At 40.8% G+C, this 24,859-nt stretch overlaps 1 protein-coding gene and 1 long non-coding RNA gene across 12 annotated transcripts in view; both read right to left on the reverse strand.

Annotated features, from left to right (window-relative positions):
- The window catches only part of ITGBL1 (integrin subunit beta like 1), a 338,383-nt gene extending 313,994 nt beyond the window's left edge, over positions 1-24,389 (reverse strand). For 5 of the 11 annotated variants that reach the window (XM_035003096.1, XM_035003098.1, XM_035003097.1 and 2 more), the window contains exons 1-2: positions 24,093-24,387; positions 23,030-23,247 (exon numbers count right to left, since the gene is read on the reverse strand). In XM_035003096.1, coding sequence (XP_034858987.1) covers positions 23,030-23,247; positions 24,093-24,190 — 316 coding nt within the window. In that variant the 5' untranslated portion in view covers positions 24,191-24,387. Of the gene's footprint in view, positions 1-23,029; positions 23,248-24,092 lie in introns of all 11 variants that reach the window. The other 6 variants (XM_035003091.1, XM_035003090.1, XM_035003092.1 and 3 more) reach the window with 3 other exon arrangements.
- LOC118009259 lies at positions 19,639-21,859 on the reverse strand. The gene is made up of 2 exons (XR_004678858.1): positions 21,516-21,859; positions 19,639-19,898 (listed from the first exon to the last, which is right to left on the reverse strand). It is a non-coding gene; the product is annotated as an uncharacterized LOC118009259 (long non-coding RNA).
- Positions 24,390-24,859: the final 470 nt, after the last annotated feature.

Here is a 24,859-nt window from a genome sequence, read left to right on the forward strand (position 1 = left end):
CAAAACTTCACAGCTTATACCTGCTTACTGCTTACATAAACCTTCTCATGATGAGAAAGCAAAAAAAAGTGAGTTAATTGGAAGCTCTCAGCTTTCTAAGGTAGGTAGTTGCCATGGTGGGGAGGATACAATGGCTTAAGGAGACAGGAAAAGATGCTCGAGTTGGCCATCCTGCTGGCCTGGCAGAGAAGAATGACTGTGAAGGAGCCCTGGGCATTTTATTTACACTCTTTAATTAGAGATAGAGAACCAGACAGAGATTCATGAATGACAAAATTCAAACATCTTTAACTCACAGTGATTTACATTAAAAATAGAGCTACCCTATGACCCAGCAATTGCACTATTAGGTATTTATCCAAAGGACACAAACAGTGATTTAAAGGGGAACATGCACCCCAATGTTCATAGCAGCAATGTTCACAACAGCCAAAATATGGAAAGAGCCCAGATGTCCATCGACAGATGAATGGATAAAGATATTCCACACAATGGAATATGACTCAGCCATCAAAAAGAATGAAATCTTGCCATTTGCAGTGACATGGATGGACTAGAGGGTATTATGCTGAGCAAAATAAGTCAGTCAGGGAAAGACAAATATCATATGATTTTACTCATATGTGGAATTTAAGATACAAAACAGATGAACTTAGGGGAAGGGAAGGAAAAATAAGACGAAAACAGAGAGGAGACAAGCCATAAGAGACTCTTAATTCCAAGAAACAAACTGAGGGTCGCTGGAGGGGAGGGGGGTGGGGGAATGGGGTAACTGGGTGATGGACATTAAGGAGGGCTGTGATGGAATGAACACTGGGTGTTATATGCAACTGATGAATCACTAAATTCTACCTCTAAAACTAATAATACACTATATGTTAATTAAATTGAAATTAAATTTAAAAAAAGAATTTGAAGATATATAAGCACATACAAATGACTGAGCAAGGGGCACCTGGGTGGCTCAGTCGGTGAAGCACCTGCCTTGGGTTCAGGTCATGATCCTGGGGTCCTGGGATGGAGCCCCGCATCGGGCTCCCTGCTCAGCAGAGGGTCTGCTTCTCCTTCTGCCTCACCCCCTGCTCATGTTCCCTCTCTCTCACTCTCTCTCTCTCTAATAAATAAATAAATAAATAAATAAATAAATAAATAAATAAATAAAATCTTTAAAAAAATCTTGAGAATCTTAAAAAAAATCATTCCCATAGACTTTTCAGCCAGAAACCAAGAAAAATCCTACATCTACAATATGCTAGTATACCACTTATTAACAGTGGAGCCAATGTGAAAAGAAACTTCAAAGGTCTTTAGTAAACATCAACAAATGTCTTTGGCTTTGGGGCAATGCTGATGTCAGGAGCACTAAGGAATTCCCAGCTTATCAACAGAAAAACACGTTATTCAATGATGCTTCTCTAATGACCAAGAAACTCTGCTCCCTTTCTCTGCAGATCTGCCAGACTAAAATCTGAAGCAAGAAGATAAACAGAACCAAAGCTATTGCATTTGACCTGGCCTATGTTTTTCGGTTTGTCATCTTTGGTCAGTACATTTATTTGTAGGGTAGCCTCTTCTCTGCACCCATTTACAAGTTCTTACCCCTCTGAAGCCATCACACCCCAGAGATACAAATCCCTCACATTCTTCAAGCCCTGCTCACAGGGTACGATCCTGTACGATCATCCCAGCCAGAATGAATGGTTTCTTGCCCTGTGCATGAACAGCAAATTAATCACCCCTCTGTGTACAGCATTATTTTAATCAGTCTCGGCTTCATTGGCTTCTGGGTTGGGCTGCTCCCTCCGGCTTAAGAGGACTCTGCATAACAGCAGCTCCTTAAGTGTGTCTTAGTCAGCTTCGGCTGCTATAACGAAATGCCATAGACTGGGCGGCTTATACAACAGAAATTTCTTTCTCACAGTTTGGAGGCTGGGAGGTCCAAGATCAGGATCTGGCAGCTTTGTGTCTTGGGGAGGGCCTTCCTCCTGGCTTGGACATAGCTGGCTTCTCACCATATCCTCACAGAGTGGAGAAAGAGAGCCCTAGTGTCTCTTCCCCTTCTCACAAATGGGCACAAACCCATCATGGGGGATCTACCCTCATGATCTATTCACCTTCCAAAGGCCCATCTCCCAATACCATCATATTGGGCATTAGGGTTTTAACATGAATTTCGAGGGGACACAAACTTTCAATCCATAACAAAATGCTAACTAAATTGCATGAAACACATTTCCCTTATTAAATGCTCCCCTCACTGCAAATAAGGGCTTGAGACAAAATTGTTTTTCACTTGTTCTAAAAGCTAGCAATCCACACACCAAGACCTTTCAGTCCACCTCCGACTGGTTTCTATTTTTTCACCAGAGTCAGACAAACTGAATGTTATTTTATCCATGTGCTTCTGTATTTCAGTGTCCTTTGACGCCACTGACCTCATCCTTAGCAATTCAGGGTTTTTTTCCTTTAGTGTGAAAAGAACAAAACAGAAGTTCACTAACTCCCTTTGTTCACAATGGATCTTACCAGATATCCCTGAAAAGTCTACTGCCCTAACGTTATTTCCATTCACACTTTTCAGAAAACTAATCTTTCTGTAACAGATGCAGGGACTGGCATTTACAAACAATTATTCTGCACGCTGTTGTTCAAGTATATGTCATTTAAAATATTACCCAATGTTTGTTAATCCCCATGATGAGTCACCTTACATTATTTCATTTAATCTTCGTAAGAACACTGTGAGATTATTTCCATTCTTCCCATGAGAAATAGGCTTAGAAGAGGTAAGATAACCTGCTCAGTGTTGCACAGCCAATCCAAGGTAGACAAGATTCTATATATCCAGTATTTTTCTAACCCTGAAGCCCATAAATATTCAACTACACCATCTGGTCTTTCCAAGTCACATGCCAAAGCACTGAAGGGGAACCGCAATATATTGAAATATATACGCCATGTGTTAATAGATGAGGAACGGTTTCATAAAAATTTAATGGGTGGAAGTTGGGGGAAAAAAAAACCCTGTCATCCTAAAGCTATATATAGATTACATCTCAAAAGAAGTAGAATTTGATCCCTACTTTGGAACATGATTTTTGTTTGTTTGCTTAGTGTCATTAATTATTGCCCAAAATCCTGTAAGGAAGAAACATCGTGATCGCTGTTGTCAGAACACACGTAATGCTTATCCCAAAAGGCTGCACTGGGAATTGCATTAGCAATATCTAGGATACCTAGCATAATGTCTGGGCACACAGTAGCTGCTCAACGAATAGCACCCTCAATTAAAATGTCCTATTCTTCAGCTTATAGATAAGAAATGCTGTCAGGCGGGTTTCGAAGCTTTTACATCCTGACACATATCTTAAAAGATTGAGCGGAGTCAGCTTAAGTCTTCCTAGTTACAATGCCTATAACCTAGGGGCATCTGGGTGGCTCAGTCGGTTGAGCGTCAGACTCTTGATTCCGTCTCAGGTCGTGATCCCAGGGTTGTGAGATGGAGCCCCACGTTGGGCTCCGTGCTCAGCTAGGAGTCTGCTTGAGATTCTCTCTCCCCCTCTCCCTCTGCCCCTCCCTACTTAAAAGTCAAGGAATGAACTCTGAAATGCCATCCACTCTTTTAAGTCAAGATGTAGAGTCTGTTGAATGTATATCAAGCTAAGAACTCTACTCCCTTTAAAATGAGCAGTCTGCTCTGAAAAGACCATGCCTTCCAATACAGAAATCTACCGCTCATTTGACTCCAGCCTCATTTGTAATGACATACTCTCCCGCATGCACATGCAAGGGCTGGCTCCCTGGTCTGAAAGGCATGGCTTGTGTAATCCAAATGTCAATATCTCCATTTCCTGGGGCCCCCAATCAATTTCCTCCGCTCCTATCCCAGCCAAGTCCCACTTGATTTCCTCCTCAAAACCCCAAGATTTCTATTATCACCACCCCTGTGGTCTCAGCCTTTCTGCATGGTTATGTGCAGCCCATCCTGTGCCAAGTGCACACTGAACATAAACTTAGTTAACCATTCATCTTTCTAGGCACCATCTGAGTTAGGGAGGTTAACCCTTCCTTCCAACCTGAATGAACAGGAAGAAAATAAAATGTGTAAGCTGAGACTGGATGTATTTCTGTAAGTTCCCCACATTCATTTCCTTGAAAAGTATACAAATTCCTTACTTTAGGCCAGTGCTTTGTCCGAGCATGACAATTACCTGGTACACGGGTTCAATAGACACATTTATGAAATACACTTCTCCAGAAGAAGGGTTTAGGAACTGATGACAGAAAAACACCACAACTAATACCTACGGTCACCCAACCTTGGAAACACAACTGAAATAATTTAACTACACATTAAATATATTTTTAAAAGAATTTTTTTGCAAACATAATTATAATTGCCAACTTTATATTTTCCCTGCCAACTTTTCAACAATTGCAAGCATATTTTTAAATCCTTCTAATTTCCTCTTTTTTAGTGATGTTGGTGCAAACTGCCAATCCTATTTTAGCAAAAAGGTTGGTAATGTGGCAGGTTTGGTATTATTTTAGGTCACAGTACAAGGACAAGCTGTTATCAACAGGCTCCATATAATTTCCTGTGCTCCTCAAACGTTTCCCAGCAACTGACCTGACATGGCTCAAAATTAGCTTGAGCAATTTGACAGGATCACAACACCTGCCCTGGAGCTCTAACTACACATTTCTCTTATGAAATTTAATGTGTTCAGGTAATGTGCGAAACTTGCACATTTTATCTATTAAAGATATAGTCACAAAAAATAAGACAGGTTATCAAAATCACTGGGATTACCCTGAAGCAAGAGATATTATGAAAAGATATCATAAAGAATACTTTATTACAATAATGACCTTAAAGATGTATTTAGGTAGTTCTTTACATATTTTTATATATATTCTTCCCCCTTTGGTTGATACAATTTAGAAAGCATTAAAAAAACAAAAACAGGTGACACTTGAAATCTACAGAATGACCATTTTTGTGTTAAAATGAACCTAAGTAAAATGTGGAACACTGGATATGTGCTTATGTCCCTTACAGTGTTAAACATGCATTGATTAAATAAATGAATAGTAACATAGCCAGGAGAGAATAGCAATTAGCATCAATGATTACCATTAGCATGAATGATACTATTATACAATATTAAACCTGATATTAAATAGCTTGTGAAGTTTTATTTTATTTTATTTTATTTAAAGATTTTATTTATTTATTTGACAGAGAGAGACACAGCGAGAGAGGGAACACAAGCAGGGGGAGTGGGAAAGGGAGAAGCAGGCTCCCAGCTGAGCAGGAAGCCCAATGCTGGGCTCGATCCCAGGACCCCGGGATCATGACCTGAGCCGAAGGCAGACACTTAACGACTGAGCCACCCAGGTGCCACGCTTATGAAGTTTTAAAGCTGCAAGGGGTTTGACTTTAAAAATATTAAAACCCATGTTGCACTATTTACCATTACTTCCCATGCTCTCTCTCTCGAATAAATAAATAAAATCTTAAAAAGAGAAGAACACACTTTGAGAAACACTGTCCTAAGTATTTCATTTAAGTGGGCTGGTAAATTGTAATTTTTTTTCTTAAGCATGTTTGGGTTGGGTTTTCTATCACTTGGACCCCAAAAAGTGTCCTACGTGATACACTTATGAGTATCTGGAAGACCCCTGCCCACTAAATAAGCCTGAATTACTCCATCTTAGAGTTTATACATTAGAAGCATATGAAGGCAACCCATGAGGCAATTATTAGAATAACATACATCTCATAATACATTTAAGGGTTTTACCTACTTTATTCTATGCTACAATGAAATTTCATAGCATCTTGTAATCAAATATTGGAGGTACACAAAAACTAATACCTAGATTTCTTTTCTGAATAACAAAGTTTCTGATATTTTCACGTGGAATTTTATTTTGATGAACTTAAACTGAAGCTATTTTTACATAATAAATATAATTACCAAGACAGATCTGATTTTACTTTGGATATAGGAAAAACCTTACACGTACAAGCTGCAACTAGTGTTTGTTTAACATACAACCCATAATTTAATTTCTCATTCATCTTTTGCAATCCTAATGAGAAATGGTTATCTACGTCTAAGGAGTCAAAGTGTCCTAGACACCCCAAAATAAAAATATGTATTTAAGTAACTAGAAACTTATCTGGATGTGGTAAATTTGTGCAGGAGTCGTTAAATTTTCTAGTCTTCTGGGTCTTAGTACCCATTTATTATGGGATAAACCGCAATCTTTGGGAGGTGATGTATCCTTTGGCCACCAGTGGACACCTTCAGATGGCTGTTTTACAAACCATTGTTCCTGCTCCGTTTGCCCTCAAAAACATTCCCTTCTCAATGTCCTATGGATGTCCCTGACAGAGCCCCTGCTACTCTCCCAGGTGGCAGATATTTGAAGTATTTAACCAGGAATGAGGAAGAAGTACCAGTGCTGAACACCAAAGGAGGGCAGGAGTTCTCTGGTAAGCAGAGACTTAACCCTTTCATTTCCAAGTAGGAAGAGGCCCAGGTGTCTCTGGGGGAATGTAGGGAGAGAGGCTGCAGGACTTGGAATATTTGGAAACCAATATGACCACAACAGTTTACATTTACCGAATAAGCTTTGCCCCTACCTCCCCAGCTCCACCCTCAATTCCCGCCAATTCCATCAAATCAATCTACTGAGCATCCTCCTACCTTTTGCTTTTTCTTGCTATGGTCACCACCATAACTCAGAATATTCTTAGTTTTCACCATTGGCCATTAAAATAGCTTTCTCATTGTTCTGTCCACTTAAAGACTTTTGTCTTTTCATTTATCGTGAGATCAATGTCCCTGATATTTCCATCTAGAAAAGCCAATCTCTGCTCACCATTATCTGCCAAGGGCTGTCCACAGTCATTTTTTTGGTACTGAAAGGCTCCCTATGAGCTGCTCCCAATTATCTCTGCAGACTTCTCCCTGATAACTCCTCTGAAAGCACCCATTGACCTAAGCGAGCAAGACCAGTGTCCATGACGTTCACCTTCAGATTTTGCTTATTTCCTCCCTCTGGCTGGAATGCCAATCCTCTCATATCCACTAGTTAATAACTTCCTTATTTTCCAAACAGCTCAGACTCCTCATAGGCATGCCACTTTGTACCTCTTTAATACTGCATTATACTATATTTCAAACCTACCACTCCATTTCCTAAGAAAAAGACTCGTATCTTTTCATCTGTATAGCCCCTCTACAGCTACCAATGCAGAGTCTAATTCATAGTAATTGCTTAAAAAATACCTGGTAACTGAAGATAAAAATCACATAATAACTATACACATACAACACCAATATGTACATCTTCTGTTTTATATCTTTACATACAAATTCTTGGATCTTTATATATGAGAAAGCAGTCCACTTTCAGAGCTTCAATTCTTTTTTTTTTTTAAGATTTTATTTATTTATTTGTTTGAGGGGGTGAGGAGCAGAAGGAGAAGAAGAGAGAGAATGTCAAGCAGACTCTACACTGAGTGTGGAGCCTGACGTGGGGCTTGATCTCATGACCTTGAGATCATGGCCTGAGCTGAAATCAAGAGTCAGAAGTTTAACCGACTGAGCCACCCAGGCACCCCCAGAGTTTCAACTCTTAGATAGTGACCAATTTATACAGATAACTTTCTAATAATTACACACATATTTTTGTCAAAGATATTTATACTAATATGGACTTCCAATAAAACTGTAAGTATTTGAATTTCAAAATCAAAGTTTATGAAAAATTAATCCCTAAAGGATCTATAGTTCCTCACTAGAAACAGGAAATACATTCTCTATTAAGTTAATGATCCACCTAATGGTGTTGTCAGTTTACAATGGATGACCGACCAATCAATGGCTGTGGGACAGCTCACAGGATCTAAAACTGTTTACGTTCTCTTGTCTTCTTCAATAAATGAATTCTATTGTAGTTTAAAATCTGAAAAACAGAAATCTGAATAACATCAAATATGTTGACTGATTCCACTGCTGTTCTGAAATTCTCAGAAGATAAATTCCAAAAACAGCTTATTCAAGTAAGCAAACACATTATTCTACATAAAACATTCTTTTAAAGTAGAAAATGGGGCGCCTGGGTGGCTCAGATGGTTAAGTGTCTGCCTTCGGCTCAGGTCATGATCTCAGGGTCCTGGGATCGAGTCCCGCATCGGGCTTCCTGCTCCTTGGGAGCCTGCTTCTCCCTCTGCCTCTCTCTCTCTCTGTCTCTCATGAATAAATAAATAAAATCTTTAAAAAAATAAAATAAATAAATAAAAAATAAAGTAGAAAATGTATGAAAATTAAAACGAGTAATTTAGCAAAAAGTAGATAAGTGACTTACTAGGTGTGCATATGAAAACAGACAGCTATTAACCTGCCTCATGACATAGATCAATATTCTGGTTTTCATAAAACCACTGTGTTTTATAGCATTTGGAGCATGCATTTATGCAAAGACCTGCTGAATGATGTCATAAAATGACAGATTGGGTATATTTAAGTACAATGGAAAGAAACACTTCCCCTTTGACTCACAGGACATTAGGTCTATATTTAGGGAATTCATTTTTATGAGATTTTCTTATGAATTCCCTCACTAGAGATTAGCTTCTGGATATATTTTTGCTCTTCTCTTTTTATATTTCTTACCCCTTCAGAAAAATCAATATAATTTACTGTATAATTAATATGGTTACATTTAAAACTGAAACATATTCACCTCCAAATTAAATTTAAATATCAGATATTTATAATCACATCAATCAACAAATTTCACTGAGGAGCCACGACATTGGAATACCTATGTCAGGATGCCTGGGTGGCTCAGATGGTTAAGCGTCTGCCTTCGGCTCAGGTCATGATCCCAGGGTCCTGGGATCGAGTCCCACATTAGGCTCCCTGCTCCTTGGGAGCCTGCTTCTCCCTCTGCCTCTCTCTCTCTGTCTCTCATGAATAAATAAATAAAATCTTTAAAAAAAAAAAAAAAAGGAATACCTATGTCAAATCTTGTGGCTGACAGAGTAATTGCTGTCAACAGCTGAATCCCCTTCCGCCCTGACACCTTGCGGAGTCCAGGAGAAGGCAGGGCACAGATACGGGGCTTGACCATGTCACTCCTTTTGCCCAACAGTACGTGAACATAATGTGCAGGTGGCTCAAGGCCTTAAGGAACACCGAGTATTTCCTCATCCTCTAGCGGTTCTGTGACCCACCACGACAAAAGCATACCCCGCCAGCATAAGAATAACGTGGAGCTCAGCCCACACCCTGGAATCCAGCCTTGCCCAGCTGAGTCATAGCTGAACTACACACCCAAGAGGGAGAAAAAAAGATTGGTTTTGGTGTTTTCTGGTAAGCCACTGAATTTGGGGGTACTTTGTAATTCAGTATTCTTGCAGCAATAACAATGAAGTCCTAAGAGACAATATTAGAGAAAATGCACTGCTGCCCTTGAGGAGTGCATAATATAATTGTAGTGATATGGGAGAGGCCTGATAATAAGACCAATAACAACAGTAAGAATAGCTGCTGATGAGCGATTACGATGAGCCAGGGATTTTCCTGAGTCTTTACTCTCATAATAATCCCTGGAGAGGAGTAAAGAGAGGCATGGGGAAGTTAATTATTTATCCTTCTCCTTCAATATCCTCGCTGTTCTGCCTCTCACAGTTTTGCACGTGGAAAAAGCACTTGGTTATTGTGGATTATACTGCACACGCTCATCGGAAATCGCAGAAAAGGAATGTAAGTATTCTTGGGCCTCTGTTACCTGGTGGCACTGTGCTGAATGGTGTAGGTCAATACAAGAGTGACTGATGGCACGGCTTTTGGTGTCGGACAAGTATGATCTTAAACATTCCATTTAATCTTTCTCAGGCTCAGCTCTTTGTCTTTAGAATGGCAAGACGACCCACCCAGTAGGTTTACTGTGAGAATTTAACACAAGAGGCATATAGCAAATCCTAAATAAATAGTAACTGTGTTACCATTACCTTCTCTCGATTCCATAATAACACTATGAGATCATTACAATTAAACAGACGTTTTTTAAAGTGTATCCCATAGGGTGCCTGGGTGGCTCAGTTGGTTAAGCGACTGCCTTCGGCTCAGGTCATGATCCTGGAGTCCCTGGATCGAGCCCCGCATTGGGCTCCCTGCTCAGCGGGGAGTCTGCTTCTCCCTCTGACCCTCTTCCCTCTCATGCTCTCTCTCATTCTCTCTGTCTCAAATAAATAAATAAAATCTTAAAAAAAAAAAAATAAAGTGTATCCCATATAATGTTGCCCTTTTAGAAAGGAATTATTTTCCAAACCATCATTATTTCCTCCGAATAACCCCATACACATCATTCACCAGTGGTTACTCTAACTCATGCTCGGTTCTCTCATTAGTTTGACTAGTTCTGTTCCACATAGAGGGCAGCAGAGACTGTCATGGTTTTTTATTTGACTATTATGGTTTTGATATGGCTTTTAATATTTATTTTGGGGGTATACTTCAAGATGTGCACAATAATTCTTTTATTATATTTTGATAGGCTATGTGCCGATAGTTGGGAATTTAACAAACACCAAGTCTACTTTATAGAATGTTAATGCCTATATTACAACAGCATGTAGGTATCGTAGGCATTGGGCACTCATTAAATAATAATTTATGAGAGTGAGAGTTCTTAAAATCCTCAGAAAGTAAAGCTTTCAAGGCAAGCGGAAGGTCATAGGATGACTCTGTGTAGCGGTCAACTGTCTGAAAGGAAAATCTTTCCACCCCTTTCCTGAAACAGAGGACACTGGATTGAGCACCTGCTGCTTTCTGATGACTCCAATCTCCCAGCTATCAATGCCCTGTCATCTTTTGGAGATGTTTAATAAATGCTCGTTGAATTTAACTGAAGCTCAGAGAAGCCAAGTGACTTATGCAAGGTCACACAATAAGTAACAACAGTGGAGAAAAAACAATTTGTTTTGCTTTTTAATTCCAATTCCCAGGCACTTTCCAGAGTAGTGTGCATCTGCATTTCCAGCCTATGCAAACCTGCTCACTTAGCTTTCCCAAAGGAAAGATTACTAACTTCAATAGAGACTATATTATTAACAGATCAGTGCTTTGCCATTCCTAAGTCTTAAAATTCTACATCTAGTGTATTAGTAGGTATTAGTAGGGATGAAATATAGAAGTAGAATTTCAAGAATCCTAGGCAGATTGATGAGTGACATACCCACCTCCGAAGAGTAAAGTACACCCTTGTGATGATCCAGTCAGAACTGTTCACTTTTCTAGAGACATTTGGCTTCCTTCACCGTGCATTTCTGCTAATTCCCATTGGTTTGTTCTCAAAAATGTTATACATGTATTAAAAATTGCATGTTATTTGAAAGTCTGGATTTCATATTACGAATAATTTTAGAAGAGCAAAAGATAATCTCAAACGTGATTTATTCTTTTTTTTAAAAGATTGACTTATTTATTTGAGAGAGAGTGAGCACAGGGCAGGGGGGAGGGGCAAAGGGAGAGGGACAATCTCAAGCAGATTCCCCACCAAGCGCAGAGCCCCACGTGGGGCTCGATCCCACAACCCCAAGATCATGACTCGAGCCAAAATCAAGAGTCAGACACTCAATGGACTGAGACACCCAGGTGTCCCAAAATGTGATTTACTCTTAATAGCCAAAATAACACTAGTAAATGTTCATGAAAGTAACAAATATATATTCAACTCTCCTATCTACATTTTCTTTCACTTTTATAGACCAGGAAAATCAAAGGTTATAGAAAAGTTTCTCCCCTTGCTGACTCTGGAGAACGCTTATTTTGATAAGAGTTGGTGCTAAATGGAATCACTCTAAGAACATCAATTACAGCTGAGAGAAATGCTTTGTTGGTATGACAGTCCCAGTGCTTTCTGCTACCCGGACTTCTTTTGATATTAAATGAATAAAGTGTTCTTCTGCCCAGTATTGGAGCTTTTAGGTGCATTACCTCTGGCATAATGCAGAAATGAGAATGAAAATATGCTCTTCTAAGAAAAAAATCAACAGAAGATGTATTTTTAAATATAAAAATGAGGTCCTTCAAAATTATGTTATTTCAGGACTCCAAGTTCATGAAAATATTTTCCCTAAATATGTGGTTTCAGGACAACTTTAATATGCTTAAGGAGAAGCCTCCTACTGATTTGGGGGGCAAATTTTTCTCAGGGTTCCTTAATACGATAGCTGGAGAATAACAATTTTGACTACCTCTTAAAAGTTATATGAGAATTAAATGAATTCATATGTACAAAGATATTTTCCAGCAAAGCATACTCAAATAGAAATAGATATTTTCCCATTATTCTTGTTTATTACTAAAACAGCATTAATTTTAAAGCTCAAATCCATCCAAGCAGGCAATTGAAGTCTATCCAGGACACGGCTAGAATCAAATATTTTCCCTTCTTAAAACAAATGAATTATTTCATGTCAAGATGACTCTTGGAGCTTATATAACTAATGATGTTGACCAAGAAAGCAAAAAGAAAAAAGAAAAAAAAATCTGTAACTTGTCTTTCATATTTTGGAGAGGAAAAGGCTTACGTGGCCAAGTCATTTTGTTTAGAAAAATAACTAGTTTTGTCTAACTATTTTGCACAGCAGAGAATGATAGCTTTGAAAGAGCAGTAATGGCCAATAAGGAAATACATTTACCATGTTTTGATTTTCTGATTTGGGCTCCTTACTCTCTCCCATTGACTAAATCATGATTTACAGTTAAGTCCTTACCTAAGAGAAGTTTCAAAGCAATATCAAAACTCATTGACCTCTTTTAAAAAAAAAATGTTTTTTGGCCTGCCTTTCCCCAGGAAGTATCCAGATAAAACAGTAAAACTAGAGTGGTAACTATTCACTTGGAATAATGTGATGCTTGAACTAGTGACTATATACAATTAGGATGATAGGCTCTTAGCAGAGAAACTTGTCTTACAGCGTAAGTTAGGACTGAGGTGACACAAGATCAAGCCAGTGAGCATCCTTATAAAGATCTTGTTTTTCTTTTCCCTTTATAAAGCCATCATTCTTCTACCCAGCCTTAAGTAAGACGATTTAGAATAGACAGAAGAATGAGTTCTATTACAAAATATAGTTTCTTATTTGCCAGGAAATGTGATCCTTGAAAAGACAAAGCACTCTTTTCCAAAGAAAATGAGATTTGCAACCTCCTTGTAGGTCTCTATCTTTATCAATTTAAGAGTTAATGGAAAACAGTTTGAGAATTTACCCATGCGGGGGTAAACCCCCAGGTATTCTCAGTCTCTGCTGTACCGTATTTCTCCTCTACAGATGTGACTCTTGACCTTGACTCCCACACCAGGCTTGGGATCTAAATTTCCCTAAGGACAAAGGTTTCAGATCTCCCAGTTCTACCTGATTTGAAGTTTCCCTTTGCCAAGATTAGCAATGTATGAAGACACTTTTATTAACAGTTCTGTTGGCTGACGACTCCCTCACGTGTACCTGGGGACCCAGCTCACTCTTCTTAGTGGAAATGTCTGTGTGTCCACACAAGAACAAGGGAGATACAGAGCTGTGTGCACATACAGGTGTACAAAGGTCTGTGCACAATTTTAAATTGGAGTTTGAAAATACTGCTTAAAGCCCTCCTATATCAAAAAATAAAACAACAATAACAAAAACTGGAAGCAATCAGGATGTTCACTAATGGGCAAATCATTTAATAAAGCAATATATCCCTACTACAGGACATCATATACCTATTAAAATTCTTAATCGTATATATTATTAAGCTAGAATGAGAGCTGTGATAAATTCTTAAGGGGACAAAAAGCAAAAGAGGGAAAGAAACAGACCTGGGAGAGTGTGCGTTCACATGTTTACAACACACGCGTGTACATAACCACGGGAAAACAGGCAAGTATACACCCTACGCTTACACTGATTACCTCCAGAGGTTATGCTGAAGACCAGACTAAGGAGGATTCACAGCACACACATACTTAACTCACCTGAACTCAATTATATGTGCTTAGGCATTGAAGGTAAATACTTGGCAATAAAGGAAGGTGGAATAATGATTTAAATAGTGTAGAGATTCTGTCCTTCCATTCAATGAATGGAAGCCCCAGGTGGGGCTTGTGAAAGAAGAGGGACTATGAAAGAGATGGGACTTCCATGGGCTGATGTTCTTGCTGTGCATCTCCTAGTGAGCTGAGGGCCCCCAAAAGAATGATCCAGCTACGACTCCTCTCAGATCCAGCCAAAAACCAAAAATGGAGTAAACACGGAAACAGCCATTGAATAAACACTCATTTACTAGTATTTACCATGCTAGATTGAGGGATGGAGTAATTAACTTGAACACACAGCCTTCCTCGGAGATTTGTCAGGATAACGTTTAAACTTCAAATGTCTGATTTGGGGCTGATGTAGAATCTCTTCTCTGCATAAAATGCAACCTCACTGTGCTTTTATCTATGCGTTTACGTATTGTTTGAGTTTTTGTAGTGGACATGTGTGATGGTTTAATAAATTTTAAATACAGATAAATAAATGGATAATTTAAAAAATATTTAAATACATAAACCATGTGTGTTCTCTCTGGTAATTGAATTTCTGGTAACCAGATTTTGAAAAAATTACATCTTCTCATAGAAATAATGCCCCCATAAAAACAGCCAGGCAAAAAAGCATTATATGCTGAATATATAAACAGGTACAGGGACTACACATCCATTACTGGTAAATACACTTAAAGCAAAGACATAGTCTCTTTTGCCTTAGCATAATTCCCTTAGAGATTCTAGGTTAATAATGGTAATAACAACTCCCATTGAGAGTAACAGTTACATCAGCTCTTTTATTAGACGCATCATGTGTATTTTCTCACTTAAATTTTTCAGTAACTCTCCTCAGGGTGTTCATTATATCCCATTTTAGAGATGAACAAACTGAGTCTTACGGGATTTACCAAAACTGCTGGAGTCCACATAGCAGGTAAAGCAGCATGGAACCCAGCCCTACTGGTATCATGAGCTCAAGCTCTCAACCCCTATACAAATGCTACTCTTGCCCAATTTTTTTTTTTTAAGATTTTATTTATTTATTTGAGAGAGAGAGAGCATGAAAGGGGGGAGGGTCGGAGGGAGAAGCAGACTCCCTGCCGAGCAGGGAGCCCGATGTGGGACTCGATCCAGGGACTCCAGGATCATGACCTGAGCCGAAGGCAGTCGCTCAACCAACTGAGCCACCCAGGCGCCCTACTCTTGCCCAATTTTAATAGACTTGAACTTTTTTTAATAAAACCGTTGTTTCAGATAGGGTTACATTTAGCTGCCAGAAAACCCCCAAATAACAGGGGCTGAAGCAAAAGTTTATTATTTTTATGTGCAAAAGCAGTCCAGAAGCAGGCAGTCCAGGACTGGGGTGGCAGCTCCATGGCCTCTCCAAAAGCCAGGATTCCTGCCATCCTCATAGGTGGCCGCCATGTTCTTCTCTGGATCCACAGGGGCTGCTGGAACTAGGTACATTCTAGGCAGGAAGAAGGGCAGATGGGCAAAACAAATACCGTCCTGCGAGTCAGCTCCCTTTCAGTTTGCCTACACCTCCGCTTACAACTCTTGACCCAGAATTTCATCCATGTCCACACGTGGCTCTAAGAAGGAGGAGTGGTTGAAAAAATTGGGAGATTTAAGAACCAGAATGATTACTATTCAATCTTAAGTTGTTTACATATCTGTGATTAAATTACCCCATCTCCAGTGTCTCCAGAACATTCAGTAATGTTTACTGAATACTCAACAACTCTGCGAAGGTGAGTTATTTTGACTTTGTTATGCATTGTGTTGCTTTTCCCATTTTTGTAAGTTGAAGAAGTGGGTTCTGGGATCAACCCACTTGAGATCAATGCTTTGGAGGAGATGAAGGAACAGCCCAGTGGAGGTAAGAATCATCAGCAGCAAAGCACTGAGTGTAAACTCTGCAAATGTGCAGAAATCTTAGGGTTTCCAGTAAAGAAAATGACTAAAAATTCCAGATTCAAATACTATTCACACACTATTTAGGGCATAGCTCTAGAACCATAAATCAGAGTGAAGATTTCAGGGACAAGAACACAAAAGTCAAGTTCCTAAGACAAAGACAGAAACTAGGGTCAAAATCTTAGACATCCAACAAGCTGGAACATGACCCACTATGGAGCAGGCATGTTGTCTGAAGGGAGATAGTTCCAAAATTTCACTGATCATCAAAGGAGGAAAGATGAACATAGGCTTAAGCCCAGAGGAAGATATAATGTGGAAAGAAAATAATTTCTTTGGTAGTTAATATCTTAGGACCTAGGGTAGAAGAGGGGCCTCTGACATAAGTAAGCATATAACTCCAGTGACTAATCACTCATGTGTTTTAGCATAATTATTATCCCCGTTGATAATATTATTAGCCCATTTCATAAATAAGGAAACAGGAATGGCAAACATTTGAGTAACTTGCCCAGAGCTCCAGAGTTGGCAAGTGATAATGTCAGGCATTGAACGTAGGCAACTGCTGGGCTATCAGTCACTCTTCATAATCTGGACCAGAAGCTTGGAGTTCCTTATCAGCACTGGTGTGGGAAAGACTGGGGGCAGGGAAATTAGAACATGAAGATGAACTGTGGAAAGAAGAAAAAGACTCAGTACTTGCATCCTAGATGAAGTGTAAGAACAGCCAGGTACTAAGGGGGGTTGGAACCGCTCTCTCTTGCCATTCATACACTGTAGCATTCTTCTTGCACTTCCCAGAAGGATGAGTATGGTAGGAAGACTAAGGGCCCCCAGAGATGTCTATCCTTGTTCCTGGAACCTGTAAATAGTTTACATGGCAAAAGGGACCTTGCCAATGTGATTAAGATTACAGATCTTAAAATGGAAAGATTATTCTGGATTGTCTGGTTGGATCCAATCTTTTTATTTTATTTTATTTTATTATGTTATGTTAATCACCATACATTACAACATTAGTTTTTGATGTAGTGTTCCATGATTCACTGTTTGCGTATAACACCCAGTGCTCCATTCAATACATGCCCTCTTTAATACCCATCATCAGGTGAGCCCAGCCCCCACCCCTTCCCGTCTAGAACCCTGTTTGTTTCTCAGAGTCCATAGTCTCTCATGGTCCATCTCCCCCTCCGATTTCCGCCCCCTTCATTTTTCCCTTCCTACTATCTTCTTTTTTTTTTTTTTTTAAACATATAATGTATTATTTGTTTCAGAGGTACAGGTCTGTGATTCATCAGTCTTACACAATTCACAGCATTCACCATAGCAAATACCCTCCCCAATGTCTATCACCCAGCCACACCATCCCTCCCACCCCCCCACCACTCCAGCAACTCTCAGTTTGTTTCCTGAGATTAAGAATTCCTCATATCAGTGAGATCATATGATACATGTCTTTCTCTGATTGACTTATTTCGCTTAGCATAATACCCTCTAGTTCCATCCACATCGTTGCAAATGGCAAGATTTCGGGGGGTTTTTGATGGCTGCATAATATTCCATTGTGTATATATATACCACATCTTCCTTATGGTTGGACCCAATCTAATTACATGACTACTTCAAAGGTCAGATTTCCCAACCTATGTCTGAGGCCCAGAAAGCTGAGCAGCTTTTTGGGGTTATGATACTAAGAGACATGGGATGTTATCATGTCTCAAAATATATGGAAACCTTCCAAGAACCCTATGAAAGAGGTTTTTACTTTGCAAATTTAAAAATTTGTAACAAGTAAGTTTGCTCTCAGATGTTCCCTTCTCTTTCTGGGGAAATTCTACTTGAAAAATAACCACTGAACCTCTCACATTGACACTATTTGATCTAAACACCCTAATGTTATAAATACGCTCTTCTAGATTATCAAGGTGTGAGGATGACCAAGTCCAAGGACAAGGTATCTCAATCTCTACAGTAGAACGGCAGAGTATTGGGTCCGAATAAAGCAGTACAGTTGAGAGAAAATGAAGATGAAAATCTTTAATTTTTATGTGTCACTTGAGGTAAGAGAGGGTGCATTTATCCAAAATGGATAAGCTTAAGAGTGTAGAACTCACAAAAAAAAGAGGCCCGCATGAAGGGAGTGAGCTAGTGGTAGGGAACTCCTGAGTATGTTCTCCAAAACTATGGACATGTTAAGACCATGATGAAAACACATGAATGGAAGCAATGTGGAAACTGCAGTGAGTCTGTTCAACACAATCGTTTACTGGACTGGGTGTTAAAGAACAGACAGTGCTCTTACATGTGTGGTGCCCCACACAGGGGTGCAGAGGGGATATAAAGAAGAAGCAAGAATGGGAAGTACCAAGGGGAGCTGGACAGAGTTAAAGGAGGGAGCAAGTAAGTTAGAATATGGTTTGAAGGAAGGCAGAGAAGGTGCAAAATGGAAAATAACTAAGAAAGGAAAAACCGAAGAGTGATTCCGCAAAATAGGCTTGGAGGGAATTACTCAACTATTCAAGAAAAACACAACTGTGAGGAAAAGCAGATCAGTCCTAAGACAGACTATAAAGAGCCAGAAAGTCCAGTTCTCATGAATAATCACATGCAATTCTCATACTATTTATTTAGCAGTGTAAAAGTCAAAAATATCTGCAAGAAAAAAATTGTTAATATTTATATATTAGGGGTGTTTCCATGTATTTTAATTATTTGTATATTGTGTATGTTTATGTACATAAATCAATGTTTATAAGGATGTTTTATACAAAGTCTGAATAAATGTATAAATGCATAATTACATGGATATTAAATGTATTTATACATAAACATAAAAATTATTCTGAATAATACAATGCAGGACACAAGGTTCTTTATATCCATAAAGATGTTACCAAAAAAAGAATCTAAGTTTCAGAGAAATCAGATGACTGGCTCAAGGTTAAGGATATAAGCAATTGAACCCAAGTTAACAGTTCAGACGTGATCCATCTAGTCCTGGATCCACTGCCAGTCAAGTCCAGACTCATTCTGCTACTGATAATTCTTCATTTTATAGCAATTTCAGATTAAAAATAAGCATTTTTCTTTCCTTAGTAAAGAGTCTTAGCCACTGATTAGGAGTTATCTGGTTCTTTCTCCTGACTCTTACTCTATCAGTTCTCTCATATGCCCAGTCACTGATTGACCATCTTACTCATCCTTGGGTCCTAAAGCATGTTGATTGTATCTTCAACAGTCTTTAAAATTCATCATTGTTCTATCTTACTCTCTCCCATGGGCTAGAATTGAAATAGTCTCTAAACTGAGCTCATCCCCATCAAGTGTCTACCCCAACCTCCCCTGCCCTCCAGCACCCTACCCTGTCACTTTTCATGAGTCAGAGTACTAATCAAAGCTCCCATGTTCAAACCACTCCATGGCTCTGATAAGCACAAACTTCACATTCAAGTTCAGAGCTCTCAACAATGTGTGCAACTGTAACTCAAAATATCTACAACTACTTTCCCCACAGCCCTAAGATCCAGCCAGGCCAAACCTAGAATACTTCACTGGTCCCCAAACACACTCACCACATGCCTTTCTGCCTCTAAACCACTGCTTGGATTTTTCTTCCCTCAGAATTCCAACAGTCCACGTTTTGGACTAAAAACCTCCCTATGCATAAAGATTTATGTCAAAGGCTACCTCTTTCTCAAGAACTTTAGCCACAATATTTAATTCCTGCCTCAGTAAAACTCTCATAGAAATTTGTAGAAATGATATTCTGCATTGCATTATAGGTATTTGGTATTTTCATCTCCCTACTCAATGGGAAGTTGTCATATTGTCTTCATCTTTATACCCCTTCAACAGCAGAGAGTCTAGTAAATATAGAGCACCTCATAAGTATTTGCTAAGTTTAATTCAATTAGCTCTTCCTAGTCACTAAAACGGAAACTCTTTTAAGTGATATATTTCAAAAGTGATTAGAAAAGATCTTAAACGAACACAATATTTTATTTAAGTATAATCATACCTGTTAAGGGGGTTATTCAGGGATGCCTTGCAATATTAGCTGAAAGTTTGTTCTTCTGTAACCAAACACTGTACTCTTCTCAAAGAAATATTCCACCCAAATTAGTTTACTTCTCATTTGACCACCCCATACACAGGAATAATCTCTGGGCCAGACCTTTACACTATAAAAGTCCAAGGAAGATTCATGTGCCATGAACAAGTAGACACTGGATTATACATTAGTTACACATTAATATAAATGTAATCACTTTTGACCAGGCTCAAACTAAAACAAGTATCTTTCTTATGATTCACAGTATAAGAATCCCAATGGATTCTTATCCCAACTTTAAAAGGGCATGGTGTAGCTAATAGAGCTGCTCTGAGGCTGGGCCAAAATAGCTATCCTTGCTTGACCTTTTTAGCTTTGGATCAATAACAGGCCCAGGCTACATTAAGAAAATTGCTCTCACTGCATCAAATGTCCAACAAATACAAAGCTAGGCTATCTATCTATCTATCTATCTATCTATCTATCTATCTAACCATCCATCCATCCACCCATCCACCCATCCGTCCACCCATCCACCCATCCATCCTAGCTCACCTTTGTGCATCTATAATAATATGTTATATGCCTATACGCATATTTATATGTATTGAGCACTTTGTGAAAAACACTATTCTAAGAGTTTTACATGCGCCAGAGCTCACAACAATCCTGTAAGGTAGGTATTGTTGTTATTCCCATTTTATAGATGAAGACATCGAGGCTCAAAAAGTTTCAGTAATCACCCACGTTCACACAGCTGTTACGTGGTGGGGCTGGGATTTGACTCCCAGAAATCCTCCCCCAGAGCCCAGAGTATTAACCATTCTATGATACACTATCAGAGCAGGGTTTTATTTTCCTCGAAGGGGTATGGAGGTCCCTGAAAGCTACTCTATTTCTAGAACACCCCACAGAGGTAAAGGCCCAGGTGCACATAAAAACATAGAAGACAACCTGCTATGCTTCTGTCTTACTAGCTACAACACAGGAACTTTTTCTTGAAGGCAGACTTGAGAAGCTACATTTGAAGCGCAGAACAAGTAGGCGAGTTGCTGAGGCAGCCCCATGACCGTGCTGTGTGGAAAGATCGCACTGGCCTGGCAAATGATCTCAGAGCATTTGCAGGGGCAGATCCCGCACCAGGCCCGGTGGAGCAGGCCTCGGTGGGCATCAGTCACAAAGAGGAGAATGGAAAACGAACACAGTTACTTCATTCAGCCTTGAAATAAAGAGAAGCATCTTACCTTCCACGGGAATGTGGACATATGCAAACAAAACCATGCATGATTCAGTCCTGCATTTGCATCAGGGAGGAAAGAATGCAATGACTAAGATGTTAAGGGTAAACAACAAATCACTTTCCATGGGGGACCAACAAGAGCACTATAGGCCATAGCATTCCCTCTGCAGAATTCCAACAGCAGAGAGTCTAGTAAATATAGAGCACCTCATAAGTATTTGCTAAGTTTAATTCAATTAGCTCTTCCTAGTCACTAAAATGGAAACTCTTTTAAGTCATATATTTCAAAAGTGATTAGATGAAAGAACAACTCAAAAATGCCCTGAAAAAATGTGTTCGGAACTCATGATATTGAAGAGACCCTGCCGGAGGGAGTATAAGCCAAGAGAAGCCAGGTTAACAGTCAGATTTGGAATGAAATATTAGACAATACTTAGCTTTCATTCCAAAGGGCTGCCCTTAATAATACTGCAGCCTGTGGGACGGACACCATTAAAATAACGAGCTGTGGTGTTCAGTATTTTTAAAGGGTTGAGCTCCCCCTGCTCGGCTGGGAGTCTGCTTCTCCCTCTCCCTCTCCCCCTGCTTGTGTTCCCTCTTTCGCTGTGTCTCTCTCTGTCAAATAAATTTAAAAAAAAAAATTTTTTAAAGGGTTGAGCCCCAGCCTTTAGAGGGTAAACCAGCCACAGAGAAGCACCTGTGCCCCTCCAAATTACTGACATGATTACTTTCCACTGCCAAGCGGTGTGCATATTAAATACTCTCACTATGCATTTCTGGGCCCAGGGGCCCAGGAAAAACCATTCTGCTATAAACTCATTCTTCACCTCTGTTAGTGTTGGACTCTTATTCTTAACGACATCCTGGGTAAAACAAGTTGTGCATTTTCTTTTCCCCCTACAAATTTGCCAAACCCTGGTTGGAATGCATCGTGTTGTCCTTTTACTAACGGAGCGCCTGCATCATTCCCAGTGACCCAACCGAGGGTCTGGCCCTAGGAAATGGCATGTCCCTGTGAAACTGCTATAGGCGAGGGGTGTTCTCTACCAAGAAGTATCTTGACCCATTCCAATATCACAACCTCAATCACTCCTTAAAAATGTACAAGAGAAATGAATTTATTTTTACTGCACCCTTACAAAATACCAAGTTTCACTGCAGCTGAAAAATTCAAGCAGCTAAACCAATACAACAGCAATCGCTTCTAAGTCAGTATGGATCTGCTTACTTTTTTCCTTGTTATCGTTCTCTGATACACACTATCAGTGAACTATACCCTAAGAATAAGAAGGCAAATCAAAGACACAACCTGCTCCCCCCGCCCCCGGAATTTGGGGAAATAATAGTCTCCTGCTTTTCCTTGGTAAAAAGAAAATCCAGGCTTATGTTCTGCAAATGCGACTAACATTCGTGATTGGGGTAGAGGAGCCCACCAGACTGACTTCCCTCGTGGGGAAGTTGGGGGCTTAGTCTGTAATAAGGAGAGTTATCGTTAAGTGAGTGAATCTTCACCAGTATTATTTCCACTTCAGTTCGGACCCTAGGGCGGAGGAAAGTATGGCAGCACGTGATGCCCGAGTGGCGGGGCGTCGGGAAGCCCTGCGCGAAGGCAGTCACTTCCCCGAGCTCCGTCTGAGGGTCTCCCCGGCAAGTGGCAGAAACCCCCGCCGCCAGGGCGCCCCGGAAGCCCGGACGCCCGCAGTGCGCCCGCTGCCCCTTACCTGCGCAGGTGCTCCCGTCGTAGGTCTCGCACACCCACTCGCGGCACTCACACAGGGGCCCAAAGTACACGCCGGGCTCGTTCACGTGACAAATGCAGACCCCGCAGTCGCACCGGCCGCGGCCGTGGCACAGAGCGCCCCCTGGGGGCTGCCCGGGCGCCCGGCACCGGCGCTCCGACTCGGCCCGGGACAGCCTGCACGCGGCACCAGTCGCACTCCTGCAAGGGCGACAGACCACAGCAGGGCCACGGTCAAGAGCAGACACTGCCCCATTTACTCGGAGCCGCCGTTTCCCCCCAGTGCACCCCCGTGCGGCGACGTCCGACTTCACAGGAAGGAAGTTTGAGGTTCCACGTTCCTCTGGGGGCCACCCATGGGCCACCACGAGCGACATGACCATGACCCAAAATGTCTGAGGGGTGACCTGCACACCTAGGAATAGGACTGCCTTCCAAGTGGACAGAGGTGATCCAGCCCTGCCTCTTGGTGGCTTGCCACTGAGTCTTATATGCACATTCAGATTAAATGCAAATGAATGCAAAGTATGACATTTGGCTGACTTTTCAGTACTCTAAAAAGTCCCATTGCTAGCTGATGGCCAGGGGCAGCCGTTTTATGAAAATTTGCATTGAGCAGTGCTTAGAAACGGTACTTTTAAAAAGTTTAGCTATCATTATGTGTCCCACAGTCTCTTTCGAAATGCAATACAATAATGTAATACAGACCCTGTGAAATATTCTGCCTTATAGGGCACGAGCACACCCCAGGTACACAAAGGATTACCTTAGGCTCATGGCAGAAGTTTCTCCTGGTAGTTACTAAAATAGGAAGAAGTTAAATATTTATATTTATTCACGGTATTTTCCCGAAGGAAAAGTAAAAGGACAGACAAGACGCAACAGACGGTGCAGATAGACGGAAAGGAATAGGAACAGGTTGAAAACAGTTTATCCCGGGTCCAGCTTTCTAACTGCGCTTGGCTTAGGGCAGCCATCCTGCAGACCTGAGCCCTGCCACGCAAAGCAGGGCAGGTTCCTCTCAAAGAATAACAAACCAGGCTTACCTCAGAGATGGCGAGAAGCTCTGGGGGACAGCTGAGAGCCCCGCGAAGAGAAGGGAGGACGCCAGCAGCAAGAAGTTCCTGAAGGCGGCGGGACGCATGCTGAGCTCCGGGGCTGTGCCGAAGAGCTGCGCTCCTGCTGGGTGGGGCTCCCGATGGGGGCGTGGGGGGGCCGGGGGGCGCGGCAGGGAGAGGTGCCACCCGCAGGCCGCCTGCAGACGGACACACAGACACCAGGGCGTGCAGGTCGGGCCTCTCTACCAGGAGCCGCAAGTGTCTGATGAGCTGCCTGCGAGGATTTGGGCAGCGGCACCGCTCTGGGCGGGGTGCTGGTACCAAACCCCTCAAGTGCAGAGTCTAGGCAGGGAAGTAATTAGAAACAGTTGTACAAGCAGATGGTTTATTTTGACATTAAAAAAAAAAAAAAAAAAAGGTCCTGCTCGCAGATTTATGAAAATCGTCTCTTTCTTCAAGTGTAGGCCCCAGAAATATTTGACAAGGGAATATTTGGGCTGGATGATATTAAAGAGACAGATAAAGTAGTCCCCTAGATGTGAAGGGGAAGGGGGCGGCTGGTGACAATGTGGGTGTGAGCACTTGGGTGGGGAATTACTTTCACCAGAGGCTTTGTAAGAAGGTGTACTGCTTGGGGTATGAGTGGTTGGGGGGGCAAGCACAATGGACCAATACAACTTTCTCCTGTACTTTTTATTCTCTCTTTCAAATGATGGATCTTTCACTTCTTAAGCCTTTAAAAAGTATGTCATGCT

Source organism: Mirounga leonina, unplaced genomic scaffold, assembly GCF_011800145.1.
Source record: "Mirounga leonina isolate KUSES-001 unplaced genomic scaffold, KU_Mleo_1.0 Mir_127, whole genome shotgun sequence".
Taxonomy (NCBI): Eukaryota; Metazoa; Chordata; class Mammalia; order Carnivora; family Phocidae; genus Mirounga; species Mirounga leonina.